The 27,472-nt window shown below is 42.3% G+C and overlaps 1 protein-coding gene across 1 annotated transcript in view; it reads right to left on the bottom strand.

The window, feature by feature from the left end:
* Positions 1 to 27,472, bottom strand: part of LOC308290399 (exocyst complex component 3-like protein 2) — a 158,449-nt gene that overhangs the window by 58,267 nt on the left and 72,710 nt on the right. The window contains exons 2-5 of the mRNA XM_080732214.1: positions 8,029 to 8,357; positions 5,181 to 5,394; positions 2,980 to 3,160; positions 2,538 to 2,604 (exon numbers count right to left, since the gene is read on the bottom strand). Of these exons, the coding sequence (XP_080588340.1) occupies positions 2,538 to 2,604; positions 2,980 to 3,160; positions 5,181 to 5,394; positions 8,029 to 8,332 (766 nt within the window). The 5' untranslated portion in view covers positions 8,333 to 8,357. The remainder of the gene's footprint in view (positions 1 to 2,537; positions 2,605 to 2,979; positions 3,161 to 5,180; positions 5,395 to 8,028; positions 8,358 to 27,472) is intronic.

Below are 27,472 nucleotides of genomic sequence, written 5' to 3'. Positions count from 1 at the left end.
CCAAAAGGCCCTTTTAGAAATGTCAGCCCCTGCCTCTCTAATATTCTCTGCACTTCCCTGATGCTGGCTGTTGTGTATAATCACACTCACAGAAAGAGCTGTTGCTACCCCCATCAACCTGAGCCCCACACACCCACACACACACACACACACACACACACACACACACACACACACACACACACACACACACACACACACACACACACAGAAAAGCGTAAGATGATCTAGCCCTACCTGCGCCGATATGTCTGTTTAGCATCCACAAACATAACACGCCCTTATCACTGTGTGTGTGTGTGTGTGTGTGTGTGTGTGTGTGTGTGTGTGTGTGTGTGTGTGTGCGCGGCCGCGCGCGTGTGTGTGACAAGAACAAGACTGCTTCACTTTTAAGCTGTTTTTGGTTTTTGGTTCTGCGGTATTTGGGGTTAAACAAACCCGCATAAACCAGTTGTGTGCTTGTGCATGTGCGTGTGTGTGTTTGCGTGTGTGTGTGTGTGTGTGTGTGTGTGTGTGTGTGTGTGTGTGTGTGTGTGTGTGTGTGTGTGTGTGTGTGTGTGCGTGCGCGCGCACGCATAGCTATTTTCAAATTGTACATTATGTTTTGTAATAAGAATCAAAATCTACAAAGTAACTAGCAACTACAGTTTTCCAATAATTGTAGAGGAGAAAGGTATAATGTTTGCTTCTGAGATGTAGTGGAGTAGAATTCAAAGTATAGACAATGTAATACTCCCATTTAAGCAACAATACCTCAAAATTGTACTTAAGTACAGTACTTGAATACAAGTATTTATTTACTTTATACCATTGACCAAATCTGAACTTGCACTCTGAAAACAACACCTTCTGGTTAAACAAATTCTGGGAATTGTCAGGTTCTGGAATGAGCTGTGTTACACTTTGTAGCGGAAAAGACTTGGGAGCTGACGCTACAGGTGTGTGCGGCGGCCCACCTCAGCCAGTCCATCTCCCAGGGGTCTTAGCACCTCGTTAAGAAAACAGACGACCAGCTTGCTCTGCTGATGCGGACAACAAGCCACTCCTAGCGACCTACTTATTTTCACACCAGACAAAAACAAAACGAACCAGTCAGTTGTTTATTCTATTGAATATTAATACTACGGTACTGGTACTATAGACTGAATGATTGGAAATTGCACACATACATTCACCATTGGGGCAGCATAGCTCAGGGGTAGAGAAACCATCATTAGAACACAAGGGGTTCCCGAAGGGTTCCCAGTTCGAATCCCAGCTCCCCCTGAGTTAATGCCGAAGAGTCCTTGAGCAAGACTCTGAACACCTAGCTTTGGTGCCTTTGTTTCCTCCGGTGTGTGAATGTTATGCAATATCTATGTAAAGTGCCATGGATAAAATCGCTATATAAATGCAACCTTTACCATTGGCATAGCAGGCAGTGAGGAAGCCAATTTCTCACCTTTTCCCAGATTTAAGCTGTTTATTATTATTATTCATTTCTGTGAACTCTCACTCAATTCACAATGGTTCTCAACCTTTTCAGGTGGCGACCCCCTAAATAATCATATTTTAACTGGGGACCCCCCCACCCTGACGAGCACTACTTTGTAGCTGGAAGAGTTGAGGCATTACATTTTGTTTAACACGGTTCTATTGTGAAAATAGCAGATCTACATGCTCACAACGCGAGGCGTTGTGAGCATGTAGATTGGCTATTTTCACAATTTCTGCCTCTAATATTTGACAATTTGGCCAATATTTAATTTGTCATTTTAGAGGTATTAAGAAGTCCTTGAATTGTCACTTTAGAAAGGTACAGATACCCTCCATACACTTAAAACTGTATGTTGGTTTGTTTACTGTTGAGTGAGAAAACAATGTTGCACATTAAGTTAATCATCTGGGGACCCCCCAAAATAATTTGGGGACCCCCTGGAGGTCCCGACCCACAGGTTGAGAACCACTAAATTAGAGGACCGCTGTGGGGAGAAGAAACATGGTTAATTCATCAGCAGGTGTTTCCACTTTCAGTTTCCACGTCTAATTGTGTCTCAATTGCGTCAGCAACACCACAGTAGTAAGTAACTCACTCACTCTGCTACGGGACTCCCTCTTTCTTTGGTGTGTCGGCCAGGTGGCGCCTAAAACCTATAACCTTTAACTTCAGAAAAACAACGCCTAAACCTAGCCTTAACCCTAACCAAACAGAAAAATGCCTAAGCCTAACCTCAAAACCACGCCAGCCTGGGGGAAACACTGGGAAAAGAGAGAAAGAGTCTGCCTGCGCTACGCGAGGTACAGTACAAACAACTGATAAACCCCGACCCGACACAAAGCAGAGGAGTCTAAACCTTGAAGGGGTGATAACAGGGCCGAAAATGATGATAGGGGAGGTGACTCCCCTATCATTTCTTCCTGTCCCACCTAGTGCTAAAGGCTAGATCCGGCCCTGGGTGATAAAAAACATTGAAGAGGTGGTAGAGTGACAGACAGACAGACAGACAGACAGACAGACAGACGGACAGGAGGGGTTGACAGGCATCTCCCCACTCTACCTGACAGCGGCTCCCTGGGCTTGACCTCCTCCACCACCTCCTCCTGGACGCTCTCCTCCTCGGGGCCCTGGGAGACGGGACGGGACGGGACCATAATCCTTAGTATGGTTGGTCGTGATAAAACAACACTCACAATAATCGTATCTTGGAGATTTAAATTCATGTGGAAATGGTCCATCTAGAAGCACAAACGCCTCGCTTGTGTGCTTGTGTGCTTTTAGATCGGCTGTTTTCACTAGTTTAAATCATTTTTAAAATGATAAATACAATAGTTTCAAGGGGCACACTTGACCCTTCTCAGGGGCACACCAAAGGTCCCCAGGCACAGTGGTTGAGAAACAATGAGTTAAAGTACAAAGGGCCCAGAATTTGTTGCGACACCCCTGGCTACGTGAGACTCCAATAATGGTGACCTGACATTTTCATATGGTCCCTTCCCTACCTGGGAGATGGAGGTGCGGTCCTGCATGGACTCTCTCTTCAGCTTGCCCAGCCCCACCATCTTCATGAAGGACAGGCGGCGGCTGGTGGAGTCTCCTCCCTCGCTCTCGCTGCAGTTCAGCTCGCCGTTGGTCAGGGACTCCTTGCGGGCGCTCAGCGAGTCGCGGCACTTCCCCGCGAACCTGGCCAAAGGAAGGGAAAAAAAACGGGATAGGCTACACCGTCAGCGGCAAAAAAGGGCTTTTGTACTTTGGTACTCAGGTAGGGTACTGTACTTAAAAGGAGTGGTTCACCCAAAAGAATGACTTATTTTCTATCAATTATACACCCCATTAACTCTTTTACCACTATGTACGTTCATGCTCGCCCCATTCTTCAATGTTCGCGCCGCCAAGTTCGAGCGGGCGTTCGTTCTTTCTTTACCTTGTCTGAGCAAGTAGATGAGGGGTGGCACGGGTCTGTACAGTAGAAACAGCTCCCGTAACGCTGCTCTCAAATCTCAACCACACATAAACAACAATGGAGGCGAAATGGACTGGATCTAGAATATGCATTTCTATGCTCTAAAGTACTGGTTCAAGCGAGGGACATTTGTGAGCACAGATATAAAAAGCTAGATAACTCCCTTCTATGTTCGGTTCGCACCGGTTGTGGTGGGCCGGTCTGGGCCAAGATGCCAAGGCCGCATTTATGTCCCAGTCCGACCCTGGAGTCTCCTATTGAACGATGACCCGGTCGTGAAATTATCGGCTTAGGAATGCGACGAAAACAAACAAATGTCCATCAAGACTTAGCGAATTGGCTCTGATGGACTCACCAAATCATAGGCTATTTGTTTTGTTTTATGTTACCCCCTAGAATTATAGGCATGCAAGGGTTTAAATACAATTTTGAGGTACTTTTACTTTACTTGTCCATTTATAATATATTAAATATTGCACTTTTTACTCCACTAAACAGTCCTTGAAATAAAATAAAAAAATGATTGATAACCATAGTAGTAAATTAAAGCAATAAGCCGCGCTGTGTTGTTTAGGCACGACTTGTGGATTATTGGCTTTTTGAGATGAAATTGGCTTTTTCTTTTTAACGAAATGTGCTAACATGAAAACATATTCAGTGGTGGAGCATAACTAAGTAGTACATTTAGTCGAAACATTTCTCTGCAAACCTGCCAAGAAAAAAAGAAGAGTTCTTAAAAATCCTTAAATTGTCATTACTCTCCACAGGGCTTTGTTCCACAGGTTGAGAACCATTGTTTCCCAAACTTTTTACCATGTGACCCAAAAGACAATTTTTCCCCGTTACCAAACTTGTGAAAATAGGAGATCTAAAAGCTCACAACGCATCGCTACATGTTGCGTTGTAAGTTTGTAGATCGGCTATTGTCACTACTTCTTAAACTTTTTTTTTCTTGAGTGCAGCAAACCTTTCCCTGGAAGTGATCTGACTGGGGGGCTTGTCCTCACCCAGTGGCATCAGTTCAGAAAAAGCTAAGGTATGGCAACATGACTGGTGTCTTGCACGTCTGCAAGGCACCAGTCATGTTGCCATACCTTAGCAACAGGCATGATACATTTATTTTAAGAAGTACAATTTAGTTTTTCCCCCCGTTTCTACGGTTTCTTGGGCTGGATATGGCAGGCTGGAACGGTTGTTCAAGTGCAGCTAAACTTGGCATGTTAGTAAACGTGCCACAATTAACAATAATGCATTGCACCTGTGCAGCTGACCTGTAGAACCTGGGAATATACCATTTTGTCAAGATGGGGAGAATAAAAGTGTGGAGAATATAATTATAATACCTTGTTAAAGTGACCATTTTGTTAAATTTAGCATTTGTAGTTATTTTACTGTAATCTAAGAACATAATAACCAGCACAGATAGACAAAGAGACATTCATGGATTTATATTTAAAAGCAACTTTTATTTTCCCCCCTGGACCCAGGGTATGGCAGCTGCATACCCCTGCCATACCCAATTGACGCCCCTGGTTGAGATCCATTGTTTCCCAAACTTTTTAGCATGTGACCCAAAAGACAATTTTTTCCCGTTATGACACTTCTGAAAATAGCAGATCTACAAGCTCACAACGCGTCGCTACAAGTGTAGCTTGTAGATCGGCTATTGTCACTACTTCTTAAACTTTTATTAGATAAAATGTCTTTTTATGGAAATTATTCTATTGTTTTGGTCCTCACCTCAACAGGCTGCCCTCAGAGCTCCTCCTCCCTCTCTTCTTCTTCTCGGCGGGTGAGGGGGTCCCCTGCAGGGAGCCCTGTGGTGAGGGGGTGGCGCCACCCCCGGACTTGCCGCCGCTCCTCGCCGACATCCTCAGGTTCTTGCCCAGCTTGCCCAGGCTCTTCAGCGGAGAGCTGAACTTAAAGGAGCCTTTTCCTGAGCTGCCTCCGCCTCCTCCACCTCCTGTAGGTGGGATGAAATGTACCCAATAAAGGAGTCGTTCAGACCAAAACACATATAGGGTTAAATCTGCCTTTTATCATACCAACCAAACCGCTGTTTTGACCTCACAGGCACCCTTACTTGTCAAACGGCTTCTGCTCTGCACCAGAGCAGGGAGAGGAGGGGATGGTGTTTTCCTCTGGTGTTTCAGTCCGAGTGTATCAAAGGGTGCGTCCGGAAATGCGCACCGGACTGCGCGGGCATTTATCGTGGGCTTGCCCAGGCCTTACGGCCTGGGCATAAATATAACGATTGCATTCACCACGGCTTCGTAACTCGCGTGGCGCTCCGGCCGCGCGGCCCTGGCAAGGTCCACTGGCCTTCGCGCCGCTTGCAATGTCGTGGACAATAATTGTGACATCTAACCATAAAACGAGCACACCCGGTGCGCATTTACGAACGCACCCTTTGATACACTCTGACTGAATCACCAGCAGAAAACACTCTCTCAGGGAGAGGAGAGCCTAGAAAGGGAGGGGAGGAGCAGAGGATCTTCTCGTCTGTTTGACAAGTAAGGGTGCCTGTGAGGTCAAAACAGCGGTTTGGTTGGTCTCAGGACGTTGTGTAAACACAATCCAATAAGAAAATACTAACTTTGAAGCTAAAGAAATAACCGCACTAGAATAAAGACTATCTACTCTGTTAGTTATGAGAGGGCCCACAAAATCTAGCAACAGGGGCAGCCGAAATCTAGCAACAGGGGAAGCTATGAAAAAAATTGACTAAAGCAGGTATGAAGGGGTATGATAAAAGGCAGATTTAACCCTACATGTGTTTTGGTCTGAACGACTCCTGGGGGTCCGGGACCCCTAGGGGGTCCTCAGAGTTTCTACAGGGGATCCTTCAAATCTTTGTGTGATAGAAACGTTTTTTCTCCTTTTTTATGTTAACCACTTGAAATCTAGCGTCCATATTCTGAGAACTTTAGCCAAAAATAGCCTATCTACAAGCTCACAGTGAGCTTGTAGATCGGCTATTTTCAGCTAAGGTGTTTGGTGTAGAGGGGAAAAAGAGCAGACTAAGTACAGAGTGAAATGTCAAGTTAAGTATTGACGGTTCAAGTGGTTAAATATGTATCTGAGAAAACAAATTGACATGAATCCAAAATACAATGATGATTGATTGATGATTTTGCTGTCAAACAATGAAACTATAAGGAATTGGGATCTATGAACAGGTTGTGGGGGTTCCTGCTTCATCGCTTTCTCAACGAAGGGGTCCTTAGCCTGAAAACGTTGAAGACCCCTGCATTAAAGGTATATGAACCCCCCGCCTCTTTATTGGTTTTATCAGAATTCACAATATGAAAAGAAACCTAAAATGTAGGCGTGGTTATCTGCATTTGTGGGGGGAGGGGGCGGAGTTGAGCGTGCATATCATTATGTTCTGAAACTAGTCTCTGAGAGAAGCTGCCCGCACTTGTTGCTGTTTGCATTTCGGGAAACAAATTTTAAAACCAGCCATTGTGTAAAAAGTGTAAAGATTCAGCAACTCCATGTTGTATTTACCGGTAAAAATGTAAGTATTTTACAAACAAGCTGTCTGAGCTTTTATCCATGGTTAACTTTCTCCAGCCGTGCTCTGGACTGTTTACCGCGGGGACAACCGGAGCAATGGACTCTAACGCTGTTGGCTATTTTCGGACTGTGTAGTGTGTGTGTGTGTGTGTGTGTGTGTGTGTGTGTGTGTGTGTGTGTGTGTGTGTGTGTGTGTGTGTGTGTGTGTGTGTGTGTGTGACAGTGCAGCATTTTTTTTTATCTTTGAATATATATATATTTTTAAAGCGAACATTTGTAACTCAAATATTTGCTTCTGGAGGGTCTCTGATACATTTTTTCGCAAAGTAAAGCCCTGCTTCATCATACCGTCGCATCAGGCCGTCGCACAAAAAAAAAAAAACAGCAGATCTACAAGCACACAAAACCTTGCGGTGCTTGTAGATCGGCTCACTACTTTAGTTAATTTTTTTTAATGATAAATACCAGTAAGACTCCCTAATCGGGAGATAAGCGACCGTCAGGTCGCAGCGTGATTTTAGGGCAAAATCAGCCTGATGGTGGCGCTATATGGGACAGATCCATGTTGATGAGATGAGTGTAGACATACTGTGTAGCGATTTGCGTGTTTTTAGGGCAAAATCTGTAGGAGCAGTGTCCAAAAACGTGTTTTAAAAAAATCGGCCTGAAGGTGGCGCTAAATGGGACAGATCCATGTTGATGACATGAGTGAAGACATACTGTGTACCGATTTGTGTGATTTTAGGGCAACATTTTTAGGAGAAGTGTCCATAAATGTGTTTTGCAAGAATCATGGTGGCGCTAGAAGAGGATCATGTGAGAATTGATGGGTGGAGGTTGTGGTTTGGCAGGCAAGGAGTGTGTGTGCAAAATTTGGCATGGATCGGGGCAACGGTTGCGGAGATATGAGCAGGGCAAAAGTGTGACGTGTGACGTGTGACAGTGACGGACGGTCTGACTGACAGCTGGTCGAGGTTTTGATAGTAACTGCGACCTGATGGTCGCAACAAAACGATCACTTTTGGACGTACAAGGTTTCCACCCGACAACGACGATACTGTATACACACCTCCTCTCTTCCCCTCGTTGGCCTCGTTCTCGTCCTCCTCGTCCTCGAAGGGGTTCCTGTCGGGCGGGGCCCCTCCGTCCAGCAGGGAGCCCCCAGGGGACCAGTGGTGGCTGCCGCTGCCCATGCTGAGGCCGTCGTCGTCGGGGGCGTGCTGGTGGTTGAAGGGGTTCTGGTGGGGGTGGGGGCTGCGGTGGGACGGGGTGAAGTTGAGGCTCATCCTGCGCAGGATCAGGGCGCTCTCCAGGGACGAGGGGACGCCGCCGCCACCCTTCAGGCGCGCCGGGAGGTTCTTGAAGATGGGCATGATGGGAAGGGGGGGAGGGGGGAGGCTGAGGGGGAGAGGATGGAGAGAGAGGGGGAAAGAGATGAGGAAACTTGCTATGCAAATCAATCGAATGATTGTCCCCGGACCCCACATTGAGAACCAATGGTGTAGAAACTAACCAGCTAAGTGGCCTTGTGGTTAGAGTGTCCACCCTAGAGATGCAATGTATGGCTCACTTAAAAGAGCTGTTCAAAAGACTGGCTTATTTTGGCTCATTGTATATTTACATATATTTAATAAGCATTCGTTGAACATGAATACACAAGCTGGCACCACATTCCTCTGCTGACAGTTGAGCTCACAATTTTTAATTTACCCTAGCTTTTTATAAAACATATGTGTGTAAATTAAGCTACCTTGACTTATGTTATTCATTCAACACCTAAAAAAACCAAGCAGGCAACAATGAATGAACTCGCTCCTCCCCTTGTTCTCTCTCTCTCTCTCTCTCTCTCACTCACTCACTCACTCACTCACTGTATTAAGGCGAGACACTACAGGTGAATAGGGTACAAAAATTATTAATAGCTACCACAATGAAACTTTTACAGTTGATTACTTACATCAAGTTTTCTAAAATTACATGTTTAGACATGCAAATTAGGCATTATATGCGCTAATAATGCCCAATTTGCATACTTTTCAGAAAATGTGATGTAAATCAGGCTATGGATGATTTATCAACAATCCCTTAGTGTTGTAGTACTCGAGTCAATGACTCGTCTCGAGTCAGGACTCGAGTCCAAATTTTCACTGACTCGGTCTCGTCTCGGTCTCGCCCTTAATTTGACTTGGACTCGTCTCGGTCTCGGTCTAATTTGACTTGGACTCGCCCCCCACCGAGTCCACTCGAGTCAAGTCACTACAATGCAATGGAATAAATGTTATATCCATATGAGGAGCACATTCACGTTAACATTAAGAGAGCTGCCTTGTTAAGTAACAGAGCATTCTGACGCGCATCTGATAGGCACACAGTAGTAGCACACACGCACACACGGCACACACACACAGAGCCCCGCTCTGCACAGCAGCAAGCATCTAATCTTCCCAGAAGTTATTTTTTTCGCCAAACAGACAACAGCACAACAGTCCACTTTCCTCTTACCTGCAGGATATCCTTGTGTCCCCAAATAAATAAGTCCTAACAGCTTCCAAACACAAGCCTTTGTGATCATGTGTTGTGTAGTTTAATCCACCCGCACAGCTGGATTAAGAATTTACGTCTTTTTGTATTTCGAGGTGTAGTCTATTACTCGTTAAGCAAGCCTCATCCGAAAGTTTTAAAGTGCACTGATCAACAGAGCGAAGTGTAACATTGTAAGTCCCTGTAGAGAGGTTAAAACGAATCAAAACAACTTGAAGCAGTGACATGGGGTATTGTTTTGCCTTGTACTTGAAAGGCATCAGACTAATGACATAGGGTAGCCTACATTTCTCACCTTAAACAATGAAATGCAGACAGGCACATACTGCTATGTGTTTGAATGGGAAAACCTTATTTATTTATTTTAGCTTTTAGTCAAAATAAAATATTAAGATAAGAGTTTGTTTGAAAAATGTTTTGCTAAAATCATGCATGCTCTATTTCAATGCAACTATAACAGCAATGTTTAAAAATGTTATAGATTACAGTAGTAGACATAATTATTTTTAAATAATATTATTTTTGTTATCACTTGGCCTTTTGGTGCATGGGCATCAATATTATATCCATATCATGATATTAGACTGGATAGGCCTAATTATCGTCTGTGATTTGGGATATTGTACTGTAGTATATGCCAAGTCTTATTTGTACACTAAAGTACTTGTTCTCTGCCTGGGAGAAAATGTAATTGTAGCAACTCAAATGTCTAGTTCTTAGACAGAAAATTGGTATGGGAAAAAACTACCTCTCCAAAAAACTCCCTCAAACCTAAACCACAGCATTGACAGCAACCAAAGGTAATTTGGGGAGACCTATTGATTTAATTTGAAGACAAGCCATTAATTTGAAAGGTATTGGTAGGAAACACCAGACAGGTGCATGCACATGAACGGGGGGTTCTTGCATTGTTTGTTTGTGTGTGTGTGTGTGTGTGTGTGTGTGTGTGTGTGTGTGTGTGTGTGTGTGTGTGTGTGTGTGTGTGTGTGTGTGTGTGTGTGTGTGTGTGTGTGTGTGTGTGTGTGTGTGTCCCCGAAAAAAAATATATATATTGTTTTCTGCAGCCTACCTATAAAAAAAAAAGGAAAAAAAAAGAAAACTGGACTCGGCTCGGTGTCGCCTACCATTGGTCTCGGACTCGACTCGGACTCGCCTCCCATTGGTCTCGGACTCGACTCGGACTCGGCCCCCTCCCAGGGGCTCTTGACTCGGACTCGACTCGGACTCGAACCCCATATGACTTGGACTTGACTTGGACTCGCTTTAGGTGGACTCGACTACAACACTACGAATCCCTTAATAGATAAGAATAAAACTGGAAGGTTTGGTGTATGTGGGTGCAACTGAAGTGGAGATTTTTGTAAAATCACATTTTGAGAAAACGGCCTTAAAGATCAGACACACCCCCATCCTATACAAACCAATTGTAACTTCAAACTCCATTTTAATCATGTTGGATTAATCAAAAACACCTGTTCTCGGTTCTGGTGACTCATACTGCCTTCCTAATACGTGAGGGGGCATGTTTCTTTGATTCATCTTTTATTTATTTTTTATTGTCTATATATATATTTCTTTTTTATAATTTTTTTTTATGGAAACAAAAAAAATTACTTGGCACCGTCACGTATGAAATTAACATCTATATGTGTATTTTAAAAGTTTATTTTGCAGTAGTTTGAAAGAAGACATGTTTAGGAAACAAAATAGTAAAACATCTCAATTTTTTAAATTTTGAATTTGTAAATGTTTTCACCTGCCATGTCTCCCCTTAAGTCAGTGCTCAGTGAAGTAGCAAGGAGGAGCTTTTGTGTTAAACCCATAGGTTAAACCTCCCTCCCCTCCAAATGAACGGCTCATTACTCCACGAACCGGATCCCATCGTTCACTTAAAAAATCAGTTCAAAAGATTTGAATTGTTTGCGAACGTCGCATCTCCACCCTGTGAATGGGAGGTTGGGGTTCAATCCCTGATACCTAAGACCCAGTGCCTCCCTGCTTGGCACTCAGCATCCAGGGTTGGAGTACAATTTGAAGGTATTTTTTTTACTTTCTTCAGGGTTTACAATTTGCAATACTTTTACGTCTGCCCCACTACATCTCAGAGGAAAATATCATACTTTTACTCCACCACAAACGTAGATGTTGATTATTAATACAAAACACACTAACCACTTCAACAGCCCATTTTATATTTCAGGTATTGTAATAGCAGATCTACAAGCTGCTTGAGTAAATGTACTTTGTTCCTTGACCAATGAGGCAATCCACACAATATCAAAAGATAAGAACCAGGGGCGTCAATTGGGTATGGCAGGGGTATGCAGCTGCCATACCCTGGGTCCAGGGGGGGAAATAAAAGTTACTTTTAAATATAAATCCATGAATGTCTTTCTCTCTCTGTGCTAGTTATGTTGTTAAATTACAGTAATATAACTACAAATGCAAAATGCAAAATGTAACAAAACAAGGTATTATAATTATATTCTCCACAATTGTATACTCCTCATCTTGACAAAATGGTATATTCCCAGGTTCCGCAGGTCAGCTGCACAGGTGCAATTCATTATTGTTAATTGTGGCACGTTTACTAACATGGCAAGTTTAGCTGCACTTGAACAACCGTTCCAGGCTGCCATATCCAGCCCAAGAAACCGTAGAAACGGGGGGAAGAATTAAATGTACTTAAATATAAATGTATCATGCCTGTTGCTAAGATATGGCAACATGACTGGTGTGACACCAGTCATGTTGCCATACCTTAGCTTTTTTCTGAACTGACGCCACTGATAAGAACTGGAGCAAACATCAGGTTGTGACAGTTACACATATAGAACAAGGTTTCGTATCCGCAATGCAACGAGGCGAACCCCAGGTCTGTAAGCCAAGTGGTTTGAACATGTTTTGTCAGAAGATAGGAACTGTCAAATATGGAACAGTCAGGAAAGAGGCGGTGCTAAGCTACACCAACAAAAGGACAAGGACTCTCAACCGCGGGCAAACGAGCACAATGTCTGTACGCCAAGCTGTTTTTTTTTGGCCTTGCGGTTGTAGAGTGTCCGCCTTGAGATTGGGAGGTCGGGGTTCAATCCTGGGTCAAACCAAAGACAATAAAATATTGTCCATCTTGTCCAGGCCTAAGGGGGGAAATGTCCATCATGTCCAGGGGGTTGTACATGTACATCTTCTGTCTACAGGAGATAGACTCCTGCCCGATGGGCCACAAGGCTATTTACTTACTTAAAGGTTTGGTAGATTCTTTTGGTTAAAACTAAAACTTTTTGGTTAAAAGTCATATATTCTGATGGTTGCGACCAAAGGTCGCAGTTTACCATGAGAAATGTCACAGCTTGTCTCCATGAAGCCATGTGTGTACACATTTTTAACAGTCTATGGGTTGGTTGGTGACATCACAGGTCATACCATAGGTGACATCACCTATGTAAAAGTCCATATACGGGTATTCCCCAGATGCCCATATATGAAGATCCCTGATGTCATCGATATATATCACTGGCCAGATGGCCAAGACATGGCCCATAATCTGTGTGGTTGGTCAAATAGGGATCTCCATGTATGGGCATAAAATATATTGTATGTTGTGATGTCATTTGAACCACTCAACAGAATCCCTTTTATGCCCAGCTTTACTCTGAGGACTTCATATGGGAATGCCCATATATGGAGGAAGACTTCCCATATCTGTGCGGCTGCTTCAGACAGGGATCTCCATGTATGGGCATAAAAGGGATCTACTATATACAGCACATGGATCTCCATATAATTATGGGTAACTGGTCCGATATGCATCACTGGCCAGATGGCCAAGAATTGGCGCAACCCCGCCCTTTAGGGCGAGGTCACATGTCGCCCTGAAGCGTCTTACTAATAGATATCATATCAGGTGACACTGACAACATTTCAGATTTTTATAGTGTTCCAGTTCCAATTGTGTTGGAACTATTCTGATTGGATAAAATTGTTATCCCGACCTGAAAATGTATTTTCTGTTTAATAAAGCGCTGGAGAGATGTGTACAACACAGTATGAATCCAACCTAAGATGCGTTCCCAATTCCCATGCTATAACTAATGGAACATGATAATGACTTGTGTGGTTACATATTGATTGATGTGTGGTGGATGGTTATTGTATTGTTTGGGACGGATCTGATAACATTTACAGTCTCCTGTCATCTTAACTTTGAACTGTTTCTTAACCGTTGGCATGACACTAGACAAGACTACATTACTTATCTATTAGGGGTGTAACGATACATTTTAACAGCGATACGATACGCACAATATTGGTTCATTCATGGCGATACTATGCGATTCGATTCAATGATTTAAAATCAATATAGTAACTATTTAGCAAAGAAATGAAAACTGTGTAAAACGTGTAAAATTAAAATTATCTATACATAGAAATACATGAATACATTATATTTCAACACAAACCCACACCTTGACATGAACACAGAGATTATACACATTTATCGATAGACCAAGAGTATCTATATGGAATGGAAAGGTAATTAGACCCTCTTTTTAATTTTCTCTCTTAAAATTGCCAAATAAGGCACAAATACTTAGTTTCCATACAATCAATTATTTGCATTGCAAAACGATTCGATACTGATTACCGCATTTTAATACGATACGATACAAAGCCAAAACGGTATGATATTTTGCTTTTGTAAACGATATAGTAGAGTCTACTATATCGTTTACAAAAAAATCTAAGTTTGAAAAATCGATTTTAGTTTGCAATGGCCTACTAAGTAGACCATTGCAAACTAAAATCGATTTTTAAATTCAGTTACTATATCGTTACACCCCTAGTATATATGGTACAATAGTTAGTCTCTCATTATGTTTGGATAGGCTGAGGGAGGCATTCTAAGGAGTATCAGTATCTCCTGATAATATCTCTGCCAATGTATGCACATTGTTTGCATTATCCTGTAACCAAGCAACAGATGCCAGTCACTGTTGATAGCAGAAGCACTGTAATGGTATTTGCTTCCTCATCAAAAATGTTTATAATGCAACATGGTGCCAATGGCCACAGCAAACCAGTGTTTAGAGTTGCAATCCATATATCCAGCATCAAAAGTACGATTTTATATTATGGTTTACATAGAAGTGAGTTAATTGTCTTTCACATATTCATCACATATTCATATCTATTTTATTTATTTATTCCTTAAATATTTTTCATCACAATTTAGGGGGGCTAAGCCTTCACCAGGCTAAAGGCCCCTCCAGCCCCCCCGCAGCCGTCCCTGCCACAGGGTGGGGTTATAATGTGCACATTTGCATTCCCTGAGTATTTGTGGTTTCTTCCTAAAAGCTGAAAGCCTCTCTGAGTGAGTCAAAAGGCCCAATCAAAAATCCACCTGAAAACCAGGCACACTGAATGAACTGGTGGGTGTGGCCACATAAAAACATATTTTTTTCACCTGATCATCATGTTTTGGGGGAGAAAAAATATATATGGCACATTGGCACCCCATCTTTAAATTGAATATCTTACATTGTACACAATGTAAAATGTCCCATGGGAAATGACCCCAGCATGCAGGTCAAAAACAATCCGTATCGTCGTTGTCGGGTGGAAACCTTGTATGTCCAGAACCGTTTGTTTTGTATTTATCATTTCAAAAATGATTTAAACTACTGAAAACAGCCGATCTACAAGCACACAACGCCTCGCACCATGAGGCGTTGTGTGCTTGTTTTTCACTATTTTTGTGCGATGTGCCTTGTGTGATGAAGCAATGCTTTACTTTGCGAAAAAATGTACAAATTTGAAACTTGCAGATACGAGGTTTCTGCCCGACAGTGACAATATGTTCCTGTAAATCAGGGCGCTACCGTGTAGCGATGGTCCCGCCGTTATAAAACAACTGATACTGGCATGTTCTCAGCGCCATAAAGCGTCTACGTGGAGTTAATGGTTGAAGGAGTAAAGGGCCCACATCCCATCATAAAACATTAACACACCGACGCACGCACGCACACACGCAGGCCGCACAAACACACGCACGCACGCACGCACACACACACACGCACACGCACACGCACACGCACACGCACACACACACACACACACACACACACACACACACACACACACACACACACACACACACACACACACACACCCAGCAAGCAAGCCGGAACCAGGATGTCACACAGTTTGCCCACATCACCACGACTGTCTGACACTTATGTTAATCCAATATAATTTATAGCAGGGGTCTTCAACGTTTTCAGGCCAAGGACCCCTTAGTTGAGAGAGAGATGAAGCAGGGACCCCCACAACCTGTTCGATTCCATATAATTTAGTTTCATTGTTTGACAGCACAATCATCAGTGTATTTTGGATTCATGTCAATTTGTGTTTTGAGATACGTATTTAATCACTTGAACCGTCAATACATGACTTGATATTTCACTCTGTACTTTTTCTTCTCTTTTTCCCCTCTATACCAAATGTCGAAAATAGACGATCTAAAAGCTCACAACGCCAGGCGCTGTGAGCTGCGAGGTGTTGTGAGTTTTTAGATCTGCTATTTTTATCAGAATATAGACGCTATACTTTAGGATTCAAGTGGTTATTGTAAAAAAATCACACAAAGATTTGGAGGACCCCCTGTAGTAACTCTGAGGACCCCCTAGGGGTCCCGGACCCCCTGTTGAAGACCCCTGATTTATACAATCTGTATGGTAGAGTATGTTAATACATTATAACTTATAATATCTGTATGTATACAATTGGGGTGGTTGTATTTTGTCTCCCCGCTCTTCTATTTAGATTAGATTTAGATGTCAAAGGTCAGGTCTCAGCTATAGACAAAGGATCTGACATGAATCCTGACCTGATGGTCAAGATTCAATTTATATCTCCTCAGCAAGCAGGAACTCTACAGTAGCTCAATGGTAAAATGTCAGCATTTAAGTTTCAGCTTTAAGTGGTCAGATGTATGTTTATTTTAATGATCAATCAAGCACCTTGGATCACTGGAACTGACAGAGTAAACTAGGCCTATACCTATGTGGGAGCCCAATTGCAATCCATTTCCATTGATGGAAAGTAACTATGTACATTTACTCCATCCATTTCTGCTCAAGGCCCACCAGTGGTTCTGAGGCGTCTATTGTTAGTGTTTCTATGACAGGCTCTTGAAGAAAACATGTTTTCAATGTTTCCTCCAGCCGGAGTACTTATGGGTGCACTGAATCACTTCCTGCATGCGCGCAGGACCACACAAACAACGTAGAATTGAGAAATAGAAGTGAAGAAATATAGTGCCCCGGTCCCTCACAAGATAGATGGTTGATTTTATGGTTATTTGAGGGAGTTCAACATTGGGAAAAGATTCTGATTGAGGTTGGGTTTAGACCAGGAGTCTTCAATGTTTTCAGGCCAAGGACCCCTTAGCTGAGAGAGAGAGATGAAGCAGGGACCCCCACAACCTTCTCATAGATTCCATCATCGTTCCATGATATTTAACCACTTGAACCGTCAATACTTAATAAACTTGTCCTTTCACTCTGTACTTAGTCTGCTCTTTTTCCACCTCTACACCAAACTCTTTGCCGAAAATAGCCGATCTACAAGCTCACAACGCCTCGCAGAGCGTTGTGAGCTTGTAGATCTGCTATTGTTGGCTAAAGTTCTCAGAATATGGACACTAGGGTTCAAGTGGTTAATATAAAAAAGGAGAAAAAAAAGTTTCTATCACACAAATATTTGGAGGACCCCCTATAGTAACTCTGAGGACCCACTAGGGGTCCCGGACCCCCTGTTGAAGACCCCTGGTTTAGACGTTTAGAGGTTAGGTTAGGGGTTAGGATTAGGGTTAGAAATGTAGAGCAGGAGTCTTCAACCGGGGGTCCGGGGCCCCTAGGGCATCTGCATAGTTACTACAGGGGGTCCGCTAAATCTTTGTGTGATTGGACCCTAACCTTTTTTAACATTAGCCACCTTAACCCTACCCTGCAAGCCAAATGACGTCATGACAAAATTATGATAACGTTCCTCCGGTGACTCCAGTGACGTTCAGAACTAGGCCCATATGGGGATGATCATGACGTCATTACGAGGACGTCATATGGACTTTAGGATTATTGTAATTGTTTGTAATGTTAGTTGAAATATGAGCATGTAAGGTTATATTCTGGGACATATCTGACTAGTTATGATATTTATCTAGCCTCGATCGGACCCTCTCTGATTAATCCAGGACGTCTGTTTTCGTGGGCAGGATTAATGTTGATTTATGGTGATATTCTAGGCCAGATCTGACTAGTCATGGTTTGACTTGATCTGGCCCCAATCGAGACGTCACTGATTGGTCCAGGTCTACACATTCGCTGAAAAGAGCAGATCTACAAGCTTGTGAGCTTGTAGATCTGCTATTTTTGGCTTAAGTTCTCTGAATATGGACACTAGTGGTCAAGCGTTTCATATAAAAAAGTAGAAAATAGTTTATATCACACAAAGATTCTGAGGACCCCCTGTAGTAACTCTGACGACCCCCTAGGGGTCCCGGACGCCCCGTTGAAGACCCCTGGTGTAGAGGGACCAGGAGAGGACCAGGTGCAGAGCCTATGGTCAAGTTATAAGTATTGTGGGTTTAAAAGACTAGATTGCCAAAAATACAGATGACAGTGCTGTCAAACAGGTTGAAGCTACAGTATTAATGAAATCTATGGTATAATCTGTGACACAATTTTATACAATACATAGTGGGGGTCCCTGTTTCACCTCTCTGGCTCTTTCCTTGGATTGAAAAAAACAAACAAAAAACAAACAAACATTGAAGACCCCTGATTTAGAGGCTAGGTTAGGGGCCAGGATTGGAGTTATGACTGATGCAGACTTAGTTGCGTGCTGATATACCAAAAATAGCAAATCAAAATGTGCCATCCTGTTTGTGTGTTTATGCATCCGGGTGTATATGAGCGTGTACATTCTAATGTGTCTATTGAGTACAGGACTATAGGTGCACACACCCACCCTCATGTGCATGGGTGTGTGCGCGTGTGTGTGTGTGTGTGTGTGTGTGTGTGTGCCTAACTGTCCATCGGTCTATTTTAGGCAGCGCTACTGTTGTTCCGCTGTAAAAGGGGTACTGTGGTGTGTGTGTGTGTGTGTGTGTGTGTGTGTGTGTGTGTGTGGTTGTGTGTGTGTGTTTGTGTGTGTGCGTGAGGGATATCCTGCGGCGAAGAGAGTGTTGGCTAACATCAACAACATCCGTCCGCGGGCAGTGAGCTAGAAAAGCACCCACCCACCCTCACACACACTCGCACACGCAACCACCCACCCACCCAGCCACACACACACACACACACACACACACACACACACACACACACACACACACACACACACACACACACACACACACACACACACACACACACACACACACACACACACACACACACACACACACACACACAGAAGAGACAGCATTTTAGATAGGGAAATTAGCTAACACCACAAACACGCCATATCAGTGGCCTTGTGGTTAGAGTGTTCGCCCTGAGATTGGAATCCCTGATGGAGTCATATACCGAACAACAACTAACTTTACCTAGAGGCTTATATGGTAGAAGTGGTAGAAAAGCAATTTACCATTCGAGGGTTGTAGGTTGTTGGCTGTTTCAGTGGTAAATCAGCCAACAACCCACTCCCTCTCATGGTAAATGGCTTACTTTCATATCAAACTAGAAGCGTTTAATCTGTTCAATTCTTAATGCACTCCCTCCTCATTTTGTTGAATTAGATTTTTTACTTAACTCATATATATTAGGAATTATAAGACATACTACTCATGGAAAGTGGAAAAACAGTATATCTCCAACAGTTTGTGGAACAACAGTATAAGTCTGTACAAGCAATATTCAGCAGACAAAGGGAGCAGATAACATTAAAACAGACAATTGAACAAAATGAGGGGGGAGTGCATTAACAATTTAACAGATTATAGTTTGTGGCTTACAGTCTAGTAAATCAAAAAATATCTATATTAAAAAAAAAATACTTGGACTGTTATTCATCTCAGGTACTCAATTGTTTGAACCTTTTCAACTTTATTTAATTTCGGCAGTCTGTTCTTTAAATGTTTTTTTTTTTGTGTTTCTTATGTTTGCTCTTTGTGCGAATGTGTAACTGGTTTGCCTCTTGGACCATAAAGAGCACACTTTCACAACCGTTTAACTACGCACACACCTCTATTACCGGGAAGAACTCAGCCCAGACGCTAAGAGGATACTTTGTGATTCACCGTTCAGCTATGGGAGGAGGGTGTGATAGATTATAAATCAATAAATGACTCTCTCTCTTTGTTAACTGCCCATAAAAAGCGAGATTGTTTCTATAGGCCAGTAACAGTTGTGTTAAGTCTCCATCTGAGCAGTCTGTCTTCAGTGGTGGAACAAGTACTCACATATTAAGTAAAGGTCTGGAATTCAAAATGTACTTGATTAAAAGTATGAAAGTGTTGGCATTTAAATGTACTTAAAGTACCAAAAGTAAAAGTATCAAGTGTTTGAAAATAGCCGATCTACACGCTCACAACGCGTCGCAATGTAACGCGTTGTGAGCTTGTAGATCTGCTATTTTCAAATAGCCCATAGGTATAAAATAGGGCTAAAGTGGGTTAATGTGTGTTTTATAATATTATAATTTATATCTGCAAAGTAACTAGTAACTTAATTTTTCAAATAAATGTAGTGGAGTAAAAGTACAATATTTGAATCTGAGATGTAGTGGAGTAGAAGTCGAAGTGTTGGAAATTGGAAATACTCAAGTAAAGTACAAATACCTCAAACGTGTACTTACATAGAGTACTTAAGTAAATGTACTTAGTTACTTTACACCACTCTCTGTCTTACACTGTTATATATATAATATTTAGATATTTGATGTAAACGTTATCAGGCCGTCCAGGCCCAGGGCCGCTCCCCATACACACCCATTGTAACTTCAAACTCCATTTTAACCATGATAGATTCATTAAAAACCATTATTTTTTCTGGTGACTCACCCTCCTAATACGTGAGCAGGCCATGTTTTTTCAATAACCTTTTCATTTATTTTTAATAAATCTTTATTGTATTTAATTTGTTTCCATTTTCCCAAAGAATTATTACAAATAAAAGAAAAAAGTTATTGAAAAAAAAAACGCGGCCTGCTCACGTATTAGGCGGGTAGTATGTGTCACCAGAAAAAATATGGGTGTTTGTAATTCCGTGCTAATCAGCGCCAAATTTTGCACAGATGTAGCCCAGGGCTTGCTCTAATGATTTAGCTAGAGCGCTCAAGTCCGCGACCTTCGGGGTCGCCACAGCGGCCAAATCAAGTTGGGCTCCCATCGACTTTCTATACAGGAGGAAAATACCCAGATTTTTAAATCTGGAAACAGATTTCAACATTTAGGTGAGTTTGTGGCGCCACATACAGGGGACCTATTTGCCTATTGGCTGTCCATGTCACATGGTAACCGAGCTAGTTTCATGATTGGGAGCGGCCGGTAGGGAGAATGTACGGAAAAATACCGCCCACCTCTATGCCGATTCGCTAACCGGCCCATTCACTGCAGCCGAGAACACAGCCTGGCCTGCAACGCATCCTGCTCCCCCCTCCCCCTTCCCCCCTCCTCACACACTCAGTCACTCTGAGCAGACAGCAGAGGGGGAGACCTCTCGATAGAGAGAGGCTAAAAACAGCTTGGAAACAATTCGCTACCACTGGATTAATAACTGATCATCAATACATCTCAAATAGGGATCTATACCTTTGGATGTTCAATTGGAGAGGACAACAGCAACACATTGAAATCCACGTTTTTAGGCTCCAACCGCTTGCATTTAGATCCAGAGAAATGCGATGCGATGCGTGATCATTTGTCTTCTCTTTTTCCAGCTATCCTAGGCTGTGTAACGTTAGGTTAACGAGCTCGTTGACCCTCATTTGACATAGGCAATCGGCACAGTCTGGCTTGTGCTGTGTGTCAACTGAATGCATTAGCCCAGATATCAAGTAATCATGATCTCCCCCTCATGCTAAAATGACTTTAAGTTCCACTTCTCCCCAAAATGTATTTTCCATCATGAATGACAAGCCTATACTATTGTTGCATTTAGGCTCTTTATTAAACTATAAGCCTGTGTTTTATTGCTACACAATAATGGTAAATAAAGTAGCTTACTCTAAAATAATCCATCCATCCATCTTCAACCGCTTATCCAGCATCGGGTCACTGGGGTAACAGTTCCAACTGAGATTTCTAGAGTTCCTTAATAATAATAATTAAAATAAACAATACTAATGATTATAATTGCGACCGTCAGGTCGCAGTTACTATGAAAACCTCCACCGCCTGTCTGTCCGTCAGTCTGTCTGTCTGTCACGTCACATCACACTTTTTTGCCCCTATCCATGTGAAATTTTCCACACACAATCCTTGTCTGCCAATCCACAACCTCCACCCTTCCAGGGACCCCCGCAGCTCCAGGGACCCCCGCCAAATTTTTTAAAACACATTTTTGAATACTGCTCCTACAGTTTTTGCCCTAAAATCACACAAATCGCTACACAGTATGTCTACACTTAACTCATCGACATGGATCTGTCCCATATAGCGCCACCATCAGGTCGGTTTTTTAACACATTTTTGGACCTAAACTTTTTTTTTTTCTAAAAAAAATTTTTTTCAAACTTTTTTTTTTTTTTTCAAAAATTTTTTTTTTTCCTGGGTATTTAAAGGGATATTACACTTTCAAAAAACTTTTGGTCATTGTATGGTCTAATCAGGCTTGTATGAACACCCTGAACAGTTTTTAATTTGCTTCATTCAGTATTTAGATATTTGATGTAAATGTTACCAGCTCCAACACGCCCAGGCCCTCTCCACATACACACCCATTGTAACTTCAAACTCCATTTTAACCATGATAGATTCATCAAAAACACCCATTATTTTTTTTGGTGACTCATAATACCCTCCTAATACGTGAGCAGACCGTGTTTTTTCAATAACTTTTTTCTTTTATTTTTAATAATTCTTTGGGAAAATGGAAAACATTAAATACAATAATATTTTATTGTATTTATTGTAATATTTTACACCTGGGGGACCCCCAGGTGTAAAAGAAATACCAAATGTGCAAAAATGACCAAATGACCACCCCCACAGGGCTGCTCACGGGGAATTCCCAGGGACCACCCACTCCTGGTGCTCCAGAACGGATGCAAAAGTGGTGGCGCCCCCAGTGGAGGACCCCCTCCACTGCAGCTCACATAAAATGCCCTAACTCGGCCTAGGAGCGTCCGGGAGAGCCGGGGCCGGTACCTATTCGTCCGCCAAGGCAACGCGGAGACCCCACCCCTCATTTCTCACATGGCCCTCTTCTAGCGAGACCTACGGTCGCTTATCTCCCGATTAGGGAGTCTTACTGGTTTTAGGTTGTTTTTTAATGTCCACGGAATCAAGAAATGTTCTCCGCAGAATTCCGCATTATCAGGATTGTTCTCCGCGGAATCAATACTTTTTCTCCGCGGATTCCTGGGGGGACTATCTATTGAGTTATTCCAGCAGCACTCTTAAATACTTTAAAATGTCATCAATAATTATTTTTTAAAAAAAAAGATTTTTTTTTTAGATTTTTTTTTTTTTTGGGGGGTACCAATTGGACCTGGGGGGGGGACACGTAACCCCTGTCCCCCCCGCGATTTGCGCCTATGACAGCACTACAACAAGTACTGCCAAAGTCTTCAGGTGTTTGGCTTCTTTAAGTAGGCAAGCCCAACCAATCACAGGAAGGGCTGAAGATTGGCACCCAGTAATCAGCAGATCGGCAGCACCTGGAAATCACTCAGACCCACTCACTAGCACACACACACCATTTACACAACCTTTCTACTGACACATGTAACAATTGCAAGCATTTGTTTTGCACAAAAAACATTCCTTGGGCTACGAATGACCCCAGAAAACGATGGTTTAGTGATGAAAAGTGATGAGTCATCACTTTCCACCGTTTTGTGGGCGTTTTCTTTATAGCCCAAGGAATGTTTTTTGTGCTAAACAAATGCTTGCAATGGATTCAGCATCATGACCAACCCCTAGTTAGACCCCTCACATCCTACTTATAGCATATTCTTTTCTGGGTATTTTCCTCTTGTATAGAAAGTCGATGGGAGCCCAACTTGATTTGGCCGCTGTGGTGACCCCGAAGGTCGCCGACTCGGGCGCCCTAGCTAAATCATTAGAGCATGCCCTGGGCTACATCTATGCACAATTTGGTGCTTTTAGACTGATTAGCAGCCTCCGACTACGTACCACCAAAGACAAAAAGCTTGTAGCAACCAAATAACATCATTTACCACTCAATACAGATGTCCACAATAACAATAACCTTGGCATATGATGTGGATTTGTGGGTAATAATATGTAAACAATATTTCCACACTGTCGGGCAGAAAACCTCGTATCTCCGTCTTTCAACCTTTTGTTTTCTTCGTAAATGAATGCACTACTTTGTCATTCAACAATGTCTCACAAAAGTGGCAAAAATAGCCGATCTAACTTGTAACAGAGTATTTCCGCATTGCAGTATTGATTGCAGTATTCCCACCAATGGACATACAAAGTTTCCACGCGACAGCGACCATTTCCCCAGCGTGCCTGACATTCCAGCGTGCAAAGCCATTGTTGTGACTTCCTAACCGACATGAGCCTCTGGACATTAGGCTGTGCATTTGGGACAATGCAGGTAATGCATTCATCATTATTAATGTAGCACGCCGGCAAATTAAACCCATAAATGCAACTGAATATATATGTATTATGCCCTGAAAAGACTGCCCTGAAAACTCAATTTTCAGGAGGCCAGAGGCAGAGGTAGTTAGCCCCACCCCCCTTGTCTCCCCTACCCTGTACATATACTGTTTTGTATAACTGTGATGATGTTTGTATGTTTTTTGTTTTTTGTTATTCGATTATCCATGAGTTGAATACCTAGGTCTAGGACTTGCAACGTAAAAAAAGACTGTAAAAAGACTTATTTGCGATGTTCCTTTTACCCACTAAACAATTTGAACTAGAAGTCTAAGTTTATACGTATAAAAAATTGTCTACCAGAGGTATAGATATGCAAGTTTTTTAGACGTCTAAACTTAGACTAGACGTCTAATATACGCCTAATAGACGTCTAAGTTTATACCTGGGTCTAAATTTAGACGTCTAATAGACGTCTATATTTAGACCTTACGGCCGGAAGTCTAAATTTAGACCCAGGTATAAACTTAGACAGAAAAAACTTGCATATCTATACCTCTGGTAGACCATTTTTATGCGTATAAACGTAGACGTCTAGTATAAGTTTAGACGTATATTAGACGTCTAATATACCTCAAAATGTTTGCTGGGTAGGCAGGGTGTTTTAGCCTGGCTCCAGCCAATAGACCCGCCCACTCTCTGAGTGAACTGCCGCGTAGAGTCTGAAATCAGGCTAAGGGTGTTTAACTGTACTTGTACTGTACTGCATTCTTTAATGTATTGACTATACTTGTAATGTTCTCCACTTTTGTCTAATAAAATACAAATCAATCAATGTATACATATATAGGCCTGTCACAATTATTACATAATCACCTATTCACAATTGTTTGATATAATTTTTTTTTCTCTCCCTCTCTCTCTCTCTCCCTCTCTCCCCCTCTCTCCCTCTCTCTCCCCCTCTCTCCCCCTCTCTCCCTCTCCCTCTCCCTCTCTCCCCCTCTCTCCCCCTCTCTCCCTCTCCCTCTCCCTCTCTCTCCCTCTCTCTCTCTCTCTCCCTCTCTCTCTCTCTCTCTCTCTCCCTCTCTCTCCCTCTCTCTCTCTCTCTCCCTCTCTCTCCCTCTCTCTCTCTCTCCCTCTTATGCTAAAAATTATTTTAGCATAATCGTCATAATATATGTTTTAAATATATATATATATATTTAAAAAATCTTATTCTCTATACTGTATATATATATATTTTTGGAAACAGCAGATCGGCTATTTCCTCTATTAATATAAATTGTTCAAGTAAAACGTAATTAAATATGTGTTATTTGTCATACCAGCCATGTGCAACTTTTGTTTACGAACAGAAATGGATGTTTTTTATACATAATGTTCCAACAACGTTCAAGACAGAAACACCGTGAATCGCAATCGTTTCAGTGACGATTAATCGTCAAGTAAAAAATCATAACAGCCCTATGCATGCATAGAACAGCGTATACTTTCATCAAGCCGCCTCACGCTACAAGAAACAGGAGATAGGCTCTTGACCTATGGTTACAAGTGGACTTACTTTCTGTAGGTAAGCCATTACCTATTTGCCCTGGATGTGGGGAGTGATTGATTAGACAGATAGACCAGGGGTTCCCAATCTTTTTTGTCTCAGGGTACCCCATAAATATTTTTCACTCCCAGCACCTTACTGTATATTTATAGCATATCGTCGTTGTCGGATGGAAACCTTGTATGTCCAAAACCGTTTTGTATTTATCATCTATACAATGTACTAAACTAGTGAAAACAGCAGATCTACAAGCACACAGTGCTTGTAGATCGGCTGTTTTCACTAGTTTTGTGTGACAGTGTTGTATGATGAAGCAGGGCTTTGCTTTACCAAAAGACGTATAGGCCTACACATTTGAAACTTGGAGATACAAGGTTTCTGCCCGACAGTGACGATATTTTAGTGATTATGTTGCGAGGAAAACGTTGAGATAAGAGCCATTTTGGTTAGAACTGACTGAAAATAACTTTGTACTTCAAGTTTAAAATTATAGTAAATATTTTTTCAAGTGTCCAAATAAATTCCAAATATTATCAAATGATCTCCCGGCACCCCTGGACTGCTGTCACGGCACCCCAGGGTGCCCCGTCACCCACTTTGAAAACCCCTGAGATAGACAGATGGTGAAGAGACCTGGGGCCCCATTTTCATCGGTGCCTTGTTATCTCTGAGTCTTATCCCTGACATTTTAAAATACTTCAAATAATCTACATCGACGCGCTGTGAGCTTGTAGATTCGGCAGGTATACACATGACTGGTGTCTGACACCAGTCATGTTGCCATACCTTAGCTTTTTCTGAACTGACGCCACAGGCTGAAAGGACAGATACTGTCACCACAGCAAAGTGACCTCACGTACAACTCCAACCACATGTGGCCACCAAACACGATGGCTTGAGAGTGTTTGAGTGGCGGATCAGTTAGTTTAGAGTGTTGTTGAGAGTGTGGCAGAATTCTTGGCCAAGAGTTCATGCTGTGGTAAACACATCAAAACAAAATGCAGGGCTGACAACGGCAATGTAGAATGGCCGTGCAATGACCCTGTTGGTAGTGGTGGAATGCAAAATAAGTACATTTATAAGCACCGTACTTAAAGGACGACTTTGCAACTTTTCAACCTGTCTTCATATAATAGGGCCTCACTAATGTTCATGATAAAATAGCACAATTCTTTCTACTCGGTCCAAGTCTCTTAGGAGAGCTGTGGGAAGTTCAGAAACCCATCATCCTGTGACATCATCGTTTGACAGATTTTTTTGAAACAATATTTTTGAAATAATATTTTGATTTCTATTATCGCGAGAACAATAGCTTCCATTTTAGCTTCCAACTTTTCAGGAATAGAAAGCCTGCATTTTCTATTAGCTTGGATTCTCCATCGATGATGTCACAAGATGATGGGTTTCTGACCTGCCCAGAGCCCTCCTATGAGATACAGACCGAGTATTAAAAAATGATTATGCTATTTTATCATGAACATTAGTGAGGACCAATTATATGAAGATAGGTTGAAAAGTGGTGAAATCGTCCTTTAAGTTAGGGTTTTGAAGTGCATTTACTTCTACTCCACTACATCTCAGAGGCAAATATTGTACTTTTTACTCCACTACAATTATTTG

This window comes from Nannobrachium achirus (genome assembly GCF_963921795.1).
Source record: "Nannobrachium achirus genome assembly, chromosome: 8".
In the NCBI taxonomy this organism is placed as follows: Eukaryota; Metazoa; Chordata; class Actinopteri; order Myctophiformes; family Myctophidae; genus Nannobrachium; species Nannobrachium achirus.
The sequence above is the reverse complement of the archived record's forward strand: the minus strand, read 5'-3'. Positions and strand labels throughout refer to the sequence as shown.